The sequence below is a fragment of the Falco rusticolus genome, chromosome 2 (genome assembly GCF_015220075.1).
Source record: "Falco rusticolus isolate bFalRus1 chromosome 2, bFalRus1.pri, whole genome shotgun sequence".
NCBI classification, from domain to species: Eukaryota; Metazoa; Chordata; class Aves; order Falconiformes; family Falconidae; genus Falco; species Falco rusticolus.
In genome coordinates this window covers 80289992-80302517 of record NC_051188.1, presented here as the reverse complement: position 1 = coordinate 80302517, position 12526 = coordinate 80289992, and the positions used below count along the sequence as shown (strand labels likewise).

At 46.6% G+C, this 12526-nt stretch overlaps 1 protein-coding gene across 1 annotated transcript in view; it reads right to left on the bottom strand.

Annotated features, from left to right (window-relative positions):
* Window positions 1-9031, bottom strand: part of PDXK (pyridoxal kinase) — a 53229-nt gene extending 44198 nt beyond the window's left edge. Inside the window, exon 1 of the mRNA XM_037376705.1 lies at window positions 8783-9031. Within this exon, the coding sequence (XP_037232602.1) occupies window positions 8783-8875 (93 nt within the window). The 5' untranslated portion in view covers window positions 8876-9031. The remainder of the gene's footprint in view (window positions 1-8782) is intronic.
* Between the last annotated feature and the right edge of the window lie 3495 nt (window positions 9032-12526).

Genomic DNA, 12526 nt, shown 5'->3' with positions numbered 1-12526 from the left:
TCATCCCCCACCCCCCCCCCGTAGATTACTATACAGCTGCATACTCTATCACACACATTTCAGAAGAATGGACATTTTATGTTCCAGGACTAATGCCTCACTCCTCACATTAATCTTGCTTCACCAGCTCAAGCCTGTTTTCCACACAACACAAGCAACTGAAGCGGAACTTCCACTTGCATCTTTTCAGTCTGAAGAGGCTAAAAAAACCTGCCTGGCCCGCATGCAGTCAGCCATGGAAAATGCTGTACCCCTTATCTAAAATGACCAAATCTGCTATTTAAGGAAAGCTGACCATCATTTTTGGATATAAATAGAAAAAATGAAAAGCTAGACACAACACTTTAGTAAAAGGGAGATTTTAAGAAGTATCAGTAGCTTTGTATGTCACCTATTTTTCTTAGGTGTAGCTTTGTACCATCCTCATACATACAATTAAAGATTAATTTTATTATTTCAAATTAAACTTTTAATATGTTTCAGCACATTCTCATATATATGTGAAATTAACTTTAACGTAAAGCTCTTTTTTCAGAAATCTGATCACTATTGACTCTGTTATCTGTCCTTGTTTGTTTATACAGGAGAAAAAAACTTCTCTCAACTGCTTCATTTCGAGCAGAAATAAGACATGACGACTGCAAGAATTTAAAAAAAAAAAAAATTTAAGACTTAAGGCATTTTTTTGATTAGGAAATGGCCTTATTTTCTGTCTTTAAGCAAGCGAGCACTTGCTACTGAGTCTCTGAGTACATGATATTCTTCACACAAACAGTGCAAATGCACCTTTAGGAAAGGTTTTCCAGTCCTTTAATAGGATTTGCAATTTCTTGACAACACAATTTTCTTTTTTTTTTTTTTCCAAGAAAGCAGGTGAATCAGGGAGGGGCAGTTCTGCTTGCTCCTATGTCAAATATTTGCACATACTTGTAGATGCCAAATGTGATCCTCCTTTACCGTTCCACTTTGCTGTGTTGCATTAGATAAAAAGATTACATTTATGCAGGGAAAAAACAACCCAACCTACTATCTCTTTACTACAGTACACACTGCAGTGTAACTATTATATGGTATGTCAAATATCAGCCTATGTGCCAAAAGACAAGCTGGTGGGGAAGATGATTGCCCTGGCTGAACAAAGACCTCTTGCTGCAACTCAGGGGAAAAAAAAAAGAGAGTTTACCACTTTTGGAAGAAGGAGCAGGCAACTAAGGAGGACTATGAGAATGTCATGAGGTTATGCAGGGACAAAATTAGAACAAAAAACCCAGTTAGAACTCAGGCTGGCTGCTGCCATAAAAGAAAATTTAAAATGTTTTTATAAATACATTAGCAACAAAAGGAGCACTAAGGATATACTCCACCCTTTACTGGATCCAGAGGGAAACATACTGACAAAGGCTGAGGAAAAGGCTGAGGCACCAAATGCTTTTGCCTCAGTCTTTGATAGCAAGACCATTTGCCCTCCGGGTACTCAGACCCCAGGGCTGGAAGACAGGGACGAGGAACAGAATGAAGTCCCAACAGTCCAGGAGGAAACCATCAGTGACCTGCTGCTCCACTTAAGACACACACAGATCTATGGGTCTGGATGAGATCCACCCGAGGGCACTGAGGGAGCTGATGGAGGAGCTCATCAAGCTGCTCTCCATCATTTACCAGCAGTCCTGGCTAACTGGGGAGGTCCCAGAAGACTGGAGATTAACCAACGTGATGCCCATCTACAGGAAGGGCCAGAAGAAGGATCCAGGGAACTGCAGACCTGTCAGTCTAACCTCAGTTATAGAGCAGATCACCTTGAGCACCATCACATGGCACATACAGGACAACCAGGTGATCAGGCCCAGCCGGCGTGGGTTTATGAAAGGCAGGTCCTGCTTGACAAACCTGATCTGCTTCTACAAGATGACCTGCCTAGCGGATGAGGGAAAGGCTCTGGACCTAGACCTTAGTAAAGCCTTTGACACCGTCTCCCACAGCATTCTCCTGGAGAAACTGGCTGCTCATGGCTTGGACAGGCGCACTCTACGCTGCGTTAAAAGCTGCCTGGACAGCCCAGCCCACAGGGTGGTGGTGGATGGAGTTACACCCAGTTAGCAGCCAAGTGGTGTTCCCCACGGCTCAGTACTGGGGCCGGCCCTGTTTCATACCTTTATCAGTGCCCTGGACAAGAACATTGAGTGCACCCTCAGTAAGTGTGCAGGTGACAGCAAGTCGGTCAGGAGTGAGGATGTGCTTGAGGGCAGGCAGGCTCTGCAGAGGGATCTGGACAGGCCGGACCGATGGGCCGAGGCCAATTGCATGAGGTTCAACAAGGAGAAGCGCCAGGTCCTGCACTGGGCTCACAACAACCCCGCGCAGCGCTACAGGCGGGGGCAGAGTGGCGGGGAAGCTGCCTGGTGGGAAAGGACCTGAGGGTGTTCATCAACAGCCAGCTGAACACGAGCCAGCAGTGTGCCAAGGTGACCAAGAAGGCGAACAGCATCCTGGCTCGTACCAGAAACAGTGTGGCCAGGGAAGGGGTCGTCCCCCTGTACTCGGCTCGGGTGAGGCCGCACCTCAAACCCTGTGTTCAGTTTTGGGCCCCTTGCTACAACAGAGACAGACATGGAGGTGCCGGAGCGTGTCCAGAGAAGGGCAACGCAGCCGGTGAAGGGTCTGGAGCACAAGCGTTATGAGGAGCAGCTGAGGGAACTGGGGCTGTTCAGCCTGGAGAGGAGGAGGCTCAGGGGGACCTTTGGCTCCGTCCAACTCCCTGCCAGGAGGCTGCAGGCAGCTGCACATTGGCCTCCTCTGCCAGGTAACAAGGGACAGGACAAGAGGAAATGGCCTCAAGTTGTGCCAGGGGAGGTTCAGTTTGGATACTAGGAAGAATTTCTTCACTGAAAGGGTGGTCAAGCATTGGAACAGGCTGCCGGGAGGGGGAAGCAGCTGAGTCACCATCCCTGGAGGTATTTAAAAGATGTGGCACTTAGGGACATGGTTTAGTGGTGGACTTGGCAGTACTAGGTTAATGGTTGGACTTGGTGATCTTACAGGTCTTTTCAAACCTAAATGATTCTACACATCTGGCACAGTTCCAATTTTCACAATGTACTATCAAATAACAACAATAACCGACCACTAAATATTCATCATTTTTTTAAAACTTTAAAATGCTTGGTAGTCAGCTGACCCCATACATTAAAATTTATTTTGCAGTGTATCTTAAAATCCTTTTTTCAGCTTTTCAACTGTAAGACAACCAACCTGTGGGAACATCTCCATAATTTCTGTATTTTCATGACTGCATTTTCTGTCTTTTCATTACAAAAGCTTATTTAACAAGCTGCCACAATTAAGTGACTTGTAGGAACACTTACGGATACTACTGTCACACACTTAGATTGATCTCAGATGATGATGGTTCAATCAGCCCCACACTCTATTACAGACTCTGCTCAGTCCTGCTATTTAGGGACCACTGCACATCAGCAGTCCCAGCTGGACTTCTTTTAGGCAGGTTGAAATTACTCTAGCTTTTCAAATTGATTATTGTGCATTACTTTTGCTTTAGTTGTTGAACAGATTTCTGTAAAAAAAATTTATGAAGAAATTTGAGATCTCTTACTTTAGCGTTCTACATATATGCAAACTAGTACTGTTAAAGTAAAAGTAAGACCCCGGTATTTTTCCCAGTTCTTTGTCTCAGTATAGTCTGTCTTCATGCAGTGTTAAGAGCTGAAAGAGTGACACACACACACTTTGTGTGTTTGTGCGTGTCTTTTGAGAAATACTCCACTTCGTTGTCTCTCAGTCCTGACCCACTCCCCTTTCACATTACCATACAGGTTGAAAATCCATCTCCTACAATCTTCTCAGAAAAAGTTCTGACAGTACATCTAAGCTCCTGAATCAATCTGAACAACAGTTTCTGGAAAGTTCTGTTAAAGCCTTTCCCTAGAAATCCAAACTGCCAGGTGCAGAACCACCTTGCTAGGACCTTTTGGATAAGTCTCTTTCAGGGCCTCTTCTTGCACAAGGTATTCACTGCAACTTCTGCATCTAAATATACTGGCATCCACATAATAAGAAAATGCTGTTTACATAGTTATAAATAAGCCTTCCCAGAGGGGTCATGAGTTTTGGGTTTTTTAAAATTCATCTGTCCCTTGTTTATCTTTCTCACAAGAACAAAAACACAGGCAAGGAGGAAAATCATGCTTCCGCAAGCTTCATTTGAACTATGAATCAAGAGCCACTATTCTTCATTCAGATATGTACTTTAGGACAATCTTTGGATATTACAAAGAACAAATACTTTTATCTTTGTATTTATTTTCTGTTTAAGGGTTAGGCTTTGTCAGCCTTTGATCTGTAACAAAAATAAGGGCTACCCAGTAGGCACATTTCTTACTGTTACTTTGTAAACACTTTTGATTGATTCATCCTTCCTCTGACTGATGTAATTAACAGAAGTAAGTTTTGAAACAGAGCAAGCAGTCAGCTTAAATAAGAGGTATTATTTTTCTACTTCTCTTCCTGTAAAATACTTAATTGGTTTGATTACATTTTTCAAAACAAAAAGAAAAAAGCCTCAAACTTTTTTGTTAGGGCAGCAGATAATTATTAAAGATAGGTTGATACTGTTTTGGTCTCAGCACATGAAAGCAAATTATACCTTTGGCCAAACAATGCAGTTTAAAACTACCCTTAAACATCAAAGAAATTACCATCTGTGCTGATCAAAATTGTTTTCCCATCTTTTTCACAATGAAGGAGATAAAAAAGTAGGCTTCCTGTTTATTTTGCGAAAGAATAAATGAGGACTAATCTAAGAATGAGAATGATCCGCCCTTAATACCTGAACAGACAACTATTTCCAGTCACCTAGGGGTAAGGGGTGGGGGGGGTGGGGAGGAGAGGTGGCAGGGCAGAGGGGTGAGGTAAGAAATAAAATCATTGAACAGATTTCAATAGGCCATCTTGTCCTGTATTGTAGAAGCTATTTATGATAGCATCCTACAATTCAGAACAGACAATTTCAATCTCCAGACCCAAATAATTAATGGTATTTTTATCCACGCTTTTAGCTCCATCTTCAAGATAAACAGATATAAAAAGAAGACACAAATTAAACAGTAAAAACAGAGACAAGATTTTATCAAATTCTGTGTTAGGGCAGACAAAAAAAAAAACCCACAACCCACAGAACAACAGAATATAATCATGTTCCATTAGCATTATCAAACAAGGTAAGAACAGAACTCTCTGGATATCATTTTTATCTAGACATAAACAAAGATCAACAGTCTCTGTCTTGCAGACAGGAGTATAATCTAGCCCAGTGGCAACCAAATGCTAATGTCCAGTGCCAGGTGAAATCAGCTGGGGCTCTCTCGTCCCTCCCTTGTACTTTCAAACCTCTTTCCTGGAAACTTATGGAGGCCCAAAGAACAGAACACACAGACCAAAATACTCATTCACAAAAGCTGATACTATGATGGGTGTAGTATATGAATTTAAATTCATCTGCCTACCAAAATTTTCTTGATGGTCAGAATTAAGTACCTCTGCAGAACAGAAATGAGCTTGCCCTTGTGTATTCACTCTGTGGTTTGAGGAGGACTGTAACTCTGCTTCCCAGTACTGCACCCTTTATTTATGGTCACATTCTGCCTACCTAGAAGGTGGGGCAGGAAAGGCAAGTTAAAATTATATTTAAAATTAACAAATAAAGAGGTCCTTCTAAGAAAGAAAATGCATACGATGGACATAATGTTGAATACCATGGTGAAAACATAAATTTTTATCTTATCTCATAAAAACTGTGATAACTCTTAGTTGAGTAGGAGAAACATTCTTTGGTGTTTTAAAATCATTTATGTGACTGACAGTGGCAGCTCCCTACATTAATGTACAACCAACTGCTCTTCCTCTCTTAAATGCTGGAAAAATTCTAAACCCTTGCCTGGTATCAAAAGCTGCTCAGGTTACATGGTTGTGAAATAATTTCTGAGTATTTTAAAAATAATTCAAAACTACCTTCAGAACTTTCAAAGAGATAGTAAAACCATGCAAGTAAAAACTATTTAAACCCTTGGCAAGGCAGAATCCAGAGCACAGCTGAGGAAAGTTCACTTCCCAGCATTTTACTACCTGGGAAATCCAGGTGCATGTTTCCTCTAAGACCTATTAGTTTATCTAGAATCTCAAACTAATGTCTTTTAACCTGAAATGGCGTAAAGGGTTCTAATATTTCTCACTCAGTTATATTACTTCCATTATTATAACTGCTCTAATATATGACCTAGCTCTTGTTTGCTGTGTTTGCTATCTAGGAAGTGTTTACCACATACTTCGCAGAGAAAGTCTTCCACACGCTTACTTTTTAAATACTTCAGCTTTCAGTGTAATGGAAGCCTGACAAAGCAAAACCATCTGGTTAAAAAAAAAAGACATTAGAATTCTCTGCTGTGCACATTGATACGCTGGCTATTGCTAGTAAATAATAATAATATCATAGATTTCCACAAAAGATCAAGTTGTTCAAACACAACTGATGTTTTTGCAGAAGTCTAAAACAGCAGATGAAACCACGTCTGGTTTTCTATTTGGATGTTGCTGTCCAAATGCAGATTCCTGAACTGTTCTGTCTGGATTTCAGCCCATCAGACCTCACATGCACACACGCACACAGACACATATCTACATACATCTTGCCTTGCAAGCTCCATACTGATGAGCTCAGAAGGAAGCTTCATTTAACCATTCAGAATTTGGTTCAGAAGACCAAAGTATAAAAGAGAACAGGAAATAACATAAGCACACCAGATTTGCACCCATCCTCAAGACTAGCATCAGGTTTCATTTTTATCTATATTTAAAAAAAAATAAAGAGTCTCAGGTTTGTAAATCCTTTCCTTGTTTCACAAAAACAAAAAAAAAGAAAAAGAGTTTCACTTTGTGGCAATTTGCTACGTCTGATGTTCTAGCAAAACCAGGGTTTAAGTAACTTTCTAGAAAGCACAGCTTCATTAAGGGTTGCCTACATACAGGTTTTTCAAGCGCAGCCTGTAGTGATAGGGGTTCAGTTGTTCCCCAGCTATCTTTTCCCCCCCCTACCCCAGCAAGTTCTTGTTATGCTATACACTGAAGAACATTACACAGTGTGAGTATGATAGCCTCCTTAAACAGAACCCAGCTACAACATCAACAGGACTTTTTAACTACAATAGTATTGCATAGCATCACAGACAAGGAACTAAAGACACTTTATAGGAACCCATTTGCCAAGTCATACGAGACCCCCATACAGAGACCTCAGATGCCACTGAAAGGTTGAGTTACAGAAGAGTAATCAGAACCTTTGACATGGAATTAAAATGTGTATGAATAAAAATAGTGTTTTAAGAGAATTCTGGAATTAAGTACCACTGTGTGCCCTTCTGCTACCACAGAACAGCTGGGGCAGGTGGGGGCAGGGGGACCACAATTTAGAGACCATTCAGTTAGGAAAGGAGGGACAGTTGGCCTGGAGATCGTGACCACCTTTCAGGAACACGTCTCCATACACACAGATTTTTCCACAGCACATAGATTTCATATGTACATTGCCCTTTACCATAAACTAATTATCAAGAGATTTGGTTACATTATAATTGCCTGGTGATAAGGGGGGTGGGTGGGTGATGTTGGCTTGTTGCAGGCCTGGTCTCAAGGGCATCATTTATCAGTGTACCATCTCTTGTGTCTAGTCAAGCGAGATTACACCATTGTTCGTCAAGCATGTAGCAAGATAACCAATGTCACAACACACTGCGTTCCGGCAAAGAGATTCTTAGACAGCGAGCTTCGTACAGTCACGCGTGTGTCAAGGAACAAAGCCCTCTCGATGGTAAGGCCCCAAATTAGCCCCTCACAACACAGACACTTCGCAAGAGAGAACAGCAATACGTGCAAAGGCTCGCCCCAGCGCACCCCGATGTTCTCCTTTCCCACCATCGGCTAGACCTTAGCAAGTGGCTCTGAAGTCAGCACTCACCAGCCACGAGGGCCAAGGTCCAGTTATACCCTCGAGCCCCAGCCCACACATGCTAGCTGCTCCGGCCCGGCCGTGCGCAGTCATTAAAGGGTCCTTGTACTTAGTACCGCTTCCCTCGGTCCTCAGAGCCCGAGCAGCGGGGGGTTACCCAGTTCCACCACCCACGGGGGCTTGTGGGGGGCTTCGTTCCGCACCAGCACAAGGCCACCGCTCCCCCAAGCCCAGCGCCCCGTCCCCGGCGGCGGGCACCCACACCGGCGCTGCGGCCGCCCGCTGACAGCGGCGGTGCCAACCCCCTGCCACGGCCGGAGCACACGCCGCGGCCACAGGCAGGGCGCCCGCAGAGCGCCGCAGTATGCAGCCGAGCACGCCCGCCAGCAGCGCCCCCAGCCCCCCGCCCTTTCCAAGCCCGCTCGCCGTACCACAGCCTCGAGCCGGCGGGCAGATGCAACGAGGTGAGCGGGAGCCGCGGGCCCTGCCGTACGGAGCCGGCGGGAAGCGCGGCCGCACCGACCGCGGCTCGCCGGGGAGCGCGGAGACCCGGGACGGCCACTGCCCCCGGCTGCCCCCGCCCCAGCCCCACGCTCCGCACCTCGGAGGGCGGGAGGGGCGCCCGGCTCTCGGCCGTCCTCCCACCTGGCCCCCCCGCCCGGCGCCCCCGTCACACCACCTGCCCGGCTCCCCGCGCCGCCCCGCAGAGGAGCGGCAGCGGAGCGGAGCGGACGGCGGCGGCGGGCCCGTCCGCACCCGCCCAGGTACCTGCAGGGGGAAGGTGGCCGCCTTGTTGCCCACGTAGCCGCGGACGACGTGGCTCTGGATGGAGAGCACCCGGCACTCGCGCTCCGGCTCCATGGCTGCGCCGCCCGCCCGCGCCGGGCCGGGCCGAGGTGGCGGCGCCGGGAGCAGGAGCGGGGGGGCGGGGCGCGGAGGGCGTCACGCGCTCGCCCTCCCCTCCTGTCACACACACCCCCCCGCCCACAGGCCCACCGCCGCCCCGGGGCCGCCAGGCGATCGGCGCGGGCTCCTAATGGCCGTCTCCAAGCTCAGCGGGGGGCGGCCGCCGCGGCGGGGCAGGGCGGGGGGCGCGGCGCCCCGCGGCGCTCTCACTGCAGGTACCGCCGCGCTTCCGCTCCCCCCCCCGCCCCTCTCCGCGTCGTCGTCACGCGGCCCGCGCCGTCACGCGCCCCAGCGGCCGCCCCTCCCGCACTCGGCGGCGCTGGTGTCCCAGGCGCCATCGTGCAGCGAGAGCGGCCCCCGCCCACAGCGGCACGGCCGCGACGTCGCCCAGCGCTCCCCGGCACAGGGGGCCCCGTACGGTGGCCACCGCAGCCACCTGGGACGTGCTCCCACGTGCTGGGCCCCACGTCCCTTCCAACAAAACCCACGTGGGGTACCCACGGCCCCCTCGTATGGACACCCTTCGCTCAGTCCTGCAATCGCACCGGCCGCCGTCGTCACCTGCCTTGTGCCCTCGCTCAAGCAGGCTTCCAGTGCCTGTAGGTTGGCCCGACGTTGGCCTGCGCGCACAGCACTGGCCACCCAGTCCTCCTGCGCCTCCCATGCTGTCCTCTAACAGCCTGGCCTGCGGCGCTGGCCACCCGCACCTTCCCCACAGCGTGCTGCAAAGCCAAGGGCAGCACTCGTGTCCCACCTGTGCTACAGCTTCCCCTCCAGTGTTCAGAAAGCCCGGTGGAGCTATGGATGCCAGAGACAGCCCCACACAGAGCTCTGTGGTGGCACACTGGCCCAAGCTGCAGGTGCCCTGACAGAGCACCACCCTCACAGCTGGGTTTTCAAGTGAGTGCAATTGTATGGTATTGACAAAAAAAAGATCAACCCTTTGGAGGGCTGCCAGAGTAAAAGAAGATGTATGTGTTGGCTGCCAAGTGCTACAATACATCAAGACTCAGCCGAGATAGGACTTCATAATGTGTTTGGGAATTTCATCTTCCTCTGGCTGTTTGTCACTATTGACTGTCACAGGTTCAGTCAAAGATCACAACAAGAAATTACGCCCGATGCCTCTTGTTCTTCTTTGTGGATAGCTTTAAATCGACTCTCGAAATAGCACAATTATTTCTCAGCAACATGAAAGAATATTTTCTTCCTCATGAGTAATCTGTTGGAAAATGATGGAACATGCTGTTCTCTTTTCTGTCATCACTCCAGTTGCAAAACTTAGGGCTTGTTCTAGGCTGGCCTTACTACTAACAGTTTCTTCATCACATATAAATGTAGGTGTTTTCTTGAATTGTAGAAATTGGTGCATCTCTGTGAAATATAGCGCCAGAACAATGAATCATCTGTACTGTGTATGCTTCAGCTCCAGCATTCTGGGAAAACGTTACAAAACAGCATTTCACACAAGGAGGTTGTCTCAAGGGGGCACAGGTCTGGATGGCAGAGTAAGCCAGAAGAATTGGAGAGAGGTGTATCTTGGGGATGTGATCTTCCTCAGTTTCTGGTCACCCATCTCCATTCTTCACCTCCAGGCTCCATGCCTGCTTTTCTCCACGCAGTCACTCTCTGCATCCCTCAGCTACAGGGTCCCAAGTCCTACTCCTCTTCCTCTCATCATCTTAGTATTCTTAGAGCCAAAGCTGCTTGCCAGGTCTGCTACCTCATTCACATTCCCTTGCATCTCTTAACTTTTTGTGCCAATCTTCCCTGAAGAAGGAGGGATTGCCTGTGCTAGGCACATGTAAGAGAAGTTTCCAGCCCTGTTTATGCTTGACATTTGACATAAACAAGTACAGAATGCACACACTATGAATAAAAACTTGCACATGCAGTAAGCTGTATGCCACATACATGTGCTGTTCCCATGATGCACATCCAAAGGACACAGCCTGTTCTGCAATACATAACCTGTACAAGATACACATAGCAAGCAGTTAACATGAAACCTACTTACAACTAGTTCATTCAGCCTGAAGTCCAACCACTGTTTTCTGTTTAATAGCAATTGCTGCTTGTGTCCTGTGCTTTTCAAGGGAGCAGCTACTGCATATTATTTGGAACAGTGCCTCTACTTTGCTGCTCTTAAAGCCTCCACAGACACAACACAACAAGTTCTGAAGTGCTGTTACCCTGTGTTTTTCCATATCTTTTGATACACTGGAGAAAAATGTTTTTTTGGCCTTCCTCTAGCTTGGAGGGCAATTGTTGAAATACAAATTTTATCCTTTTCCCCTGCTTTTGCTACCTTTCCTAGCAATAGGACTTAATGCTTCACTTTGACCTTTTAAGCATATAATATACATACTGGCATATGTCCCTTTTGGGAATGACTCAAGAAGATCTACCTTGTGTGTTTCACAGTGTTGTCAGGTGAGGCTGGGCCTCAGTAAAGACAGAGTGCAGTGACATTAATGGTTTGTCTCTGCAGTGCCTATGCCAACAGTATCTTTCCCTTCCTGATAATGATACACTGTCCAAAGAAGATGCCAGGAAGTGTTCTGGCATTTACAGCTGTTCTTTCTAAAAATTGCCCAAGCATGTCTGACATTCTCACTGGAGCAAGTTTCTGCCCCAAGAAGGAAAGCACATCTCAAAAGTTTATTAATGCTTGCCCTTAGGTTTTGTATGGCTGCTACTCCGGCAGCTAGTAGACCACATAGGCAGAGCAAGGAATAGGCTCAAGGAAGTCTCACGTTGCAGAGCACAGCTGATACCAGACTGCTTGTCCACCTGAAGTGAGGAAACTATAGCATAGGTAGCAATCATAGAATCATTTAAGCTGGAAAAGACCTTTAAGATCATCAAGTACAACAATTAACCTTCCATTTCCAAGTCCACCACTAAACCATGTCCCTAAGTGCCACATCTACATGACTTTTAAATACCTCCAGGGATGGTGACTCAACCACCTCCCTGGGCAGCCTGTTCCAGTGCTTGACAAACCTTTCAGTGAAGGAGTTTTTCCTAATAATCCAAACTGAACCTCCCCTGACACAACATGAGGCCATTTAATCTTGTCCTATTGCTTGTTACTTGAGAGAAGAGACCAAGAGCCACCTCGCTACAACCTACTTTCAGGTAGCTGTAGAGTGATTGGGTCTGCAAGAATGATAATGCTGAGGTCCTTTGCAGGAAGGGAGGAAGGGTGAAAATGCAGAGCTCTGCCTTCCTCTGCAGCTGCTGGGAGTGAAAGAGTATTTGTTACAAGGGAACACATGCTGAAAAATTTGAAGTCTTTTTCATGGATTAAGGAGTAGAACTTGCATACACAACCAAAAGTAAGCAAGATAAGACTCAACAGTAAGGTTAAGACTCAACAGTATTGAGTCCCAATATTTTTCAAAATGTGGGGGAACCTATATGTCTATATACTAAAAAAGTTGCCACAAGAAAAACAAAGGCCATAGAAGAATTCTTCTTTCCTTCCAGAAAGCAGCTCATCTACATGTGAGCACCCAGTTTCTAAGCAGTGTTTTATTACAGACTTCACCCTATTTATTCTTTAACAAGTCAGGCCCCTTCCTTATAAAAAAAAAGAGTGTG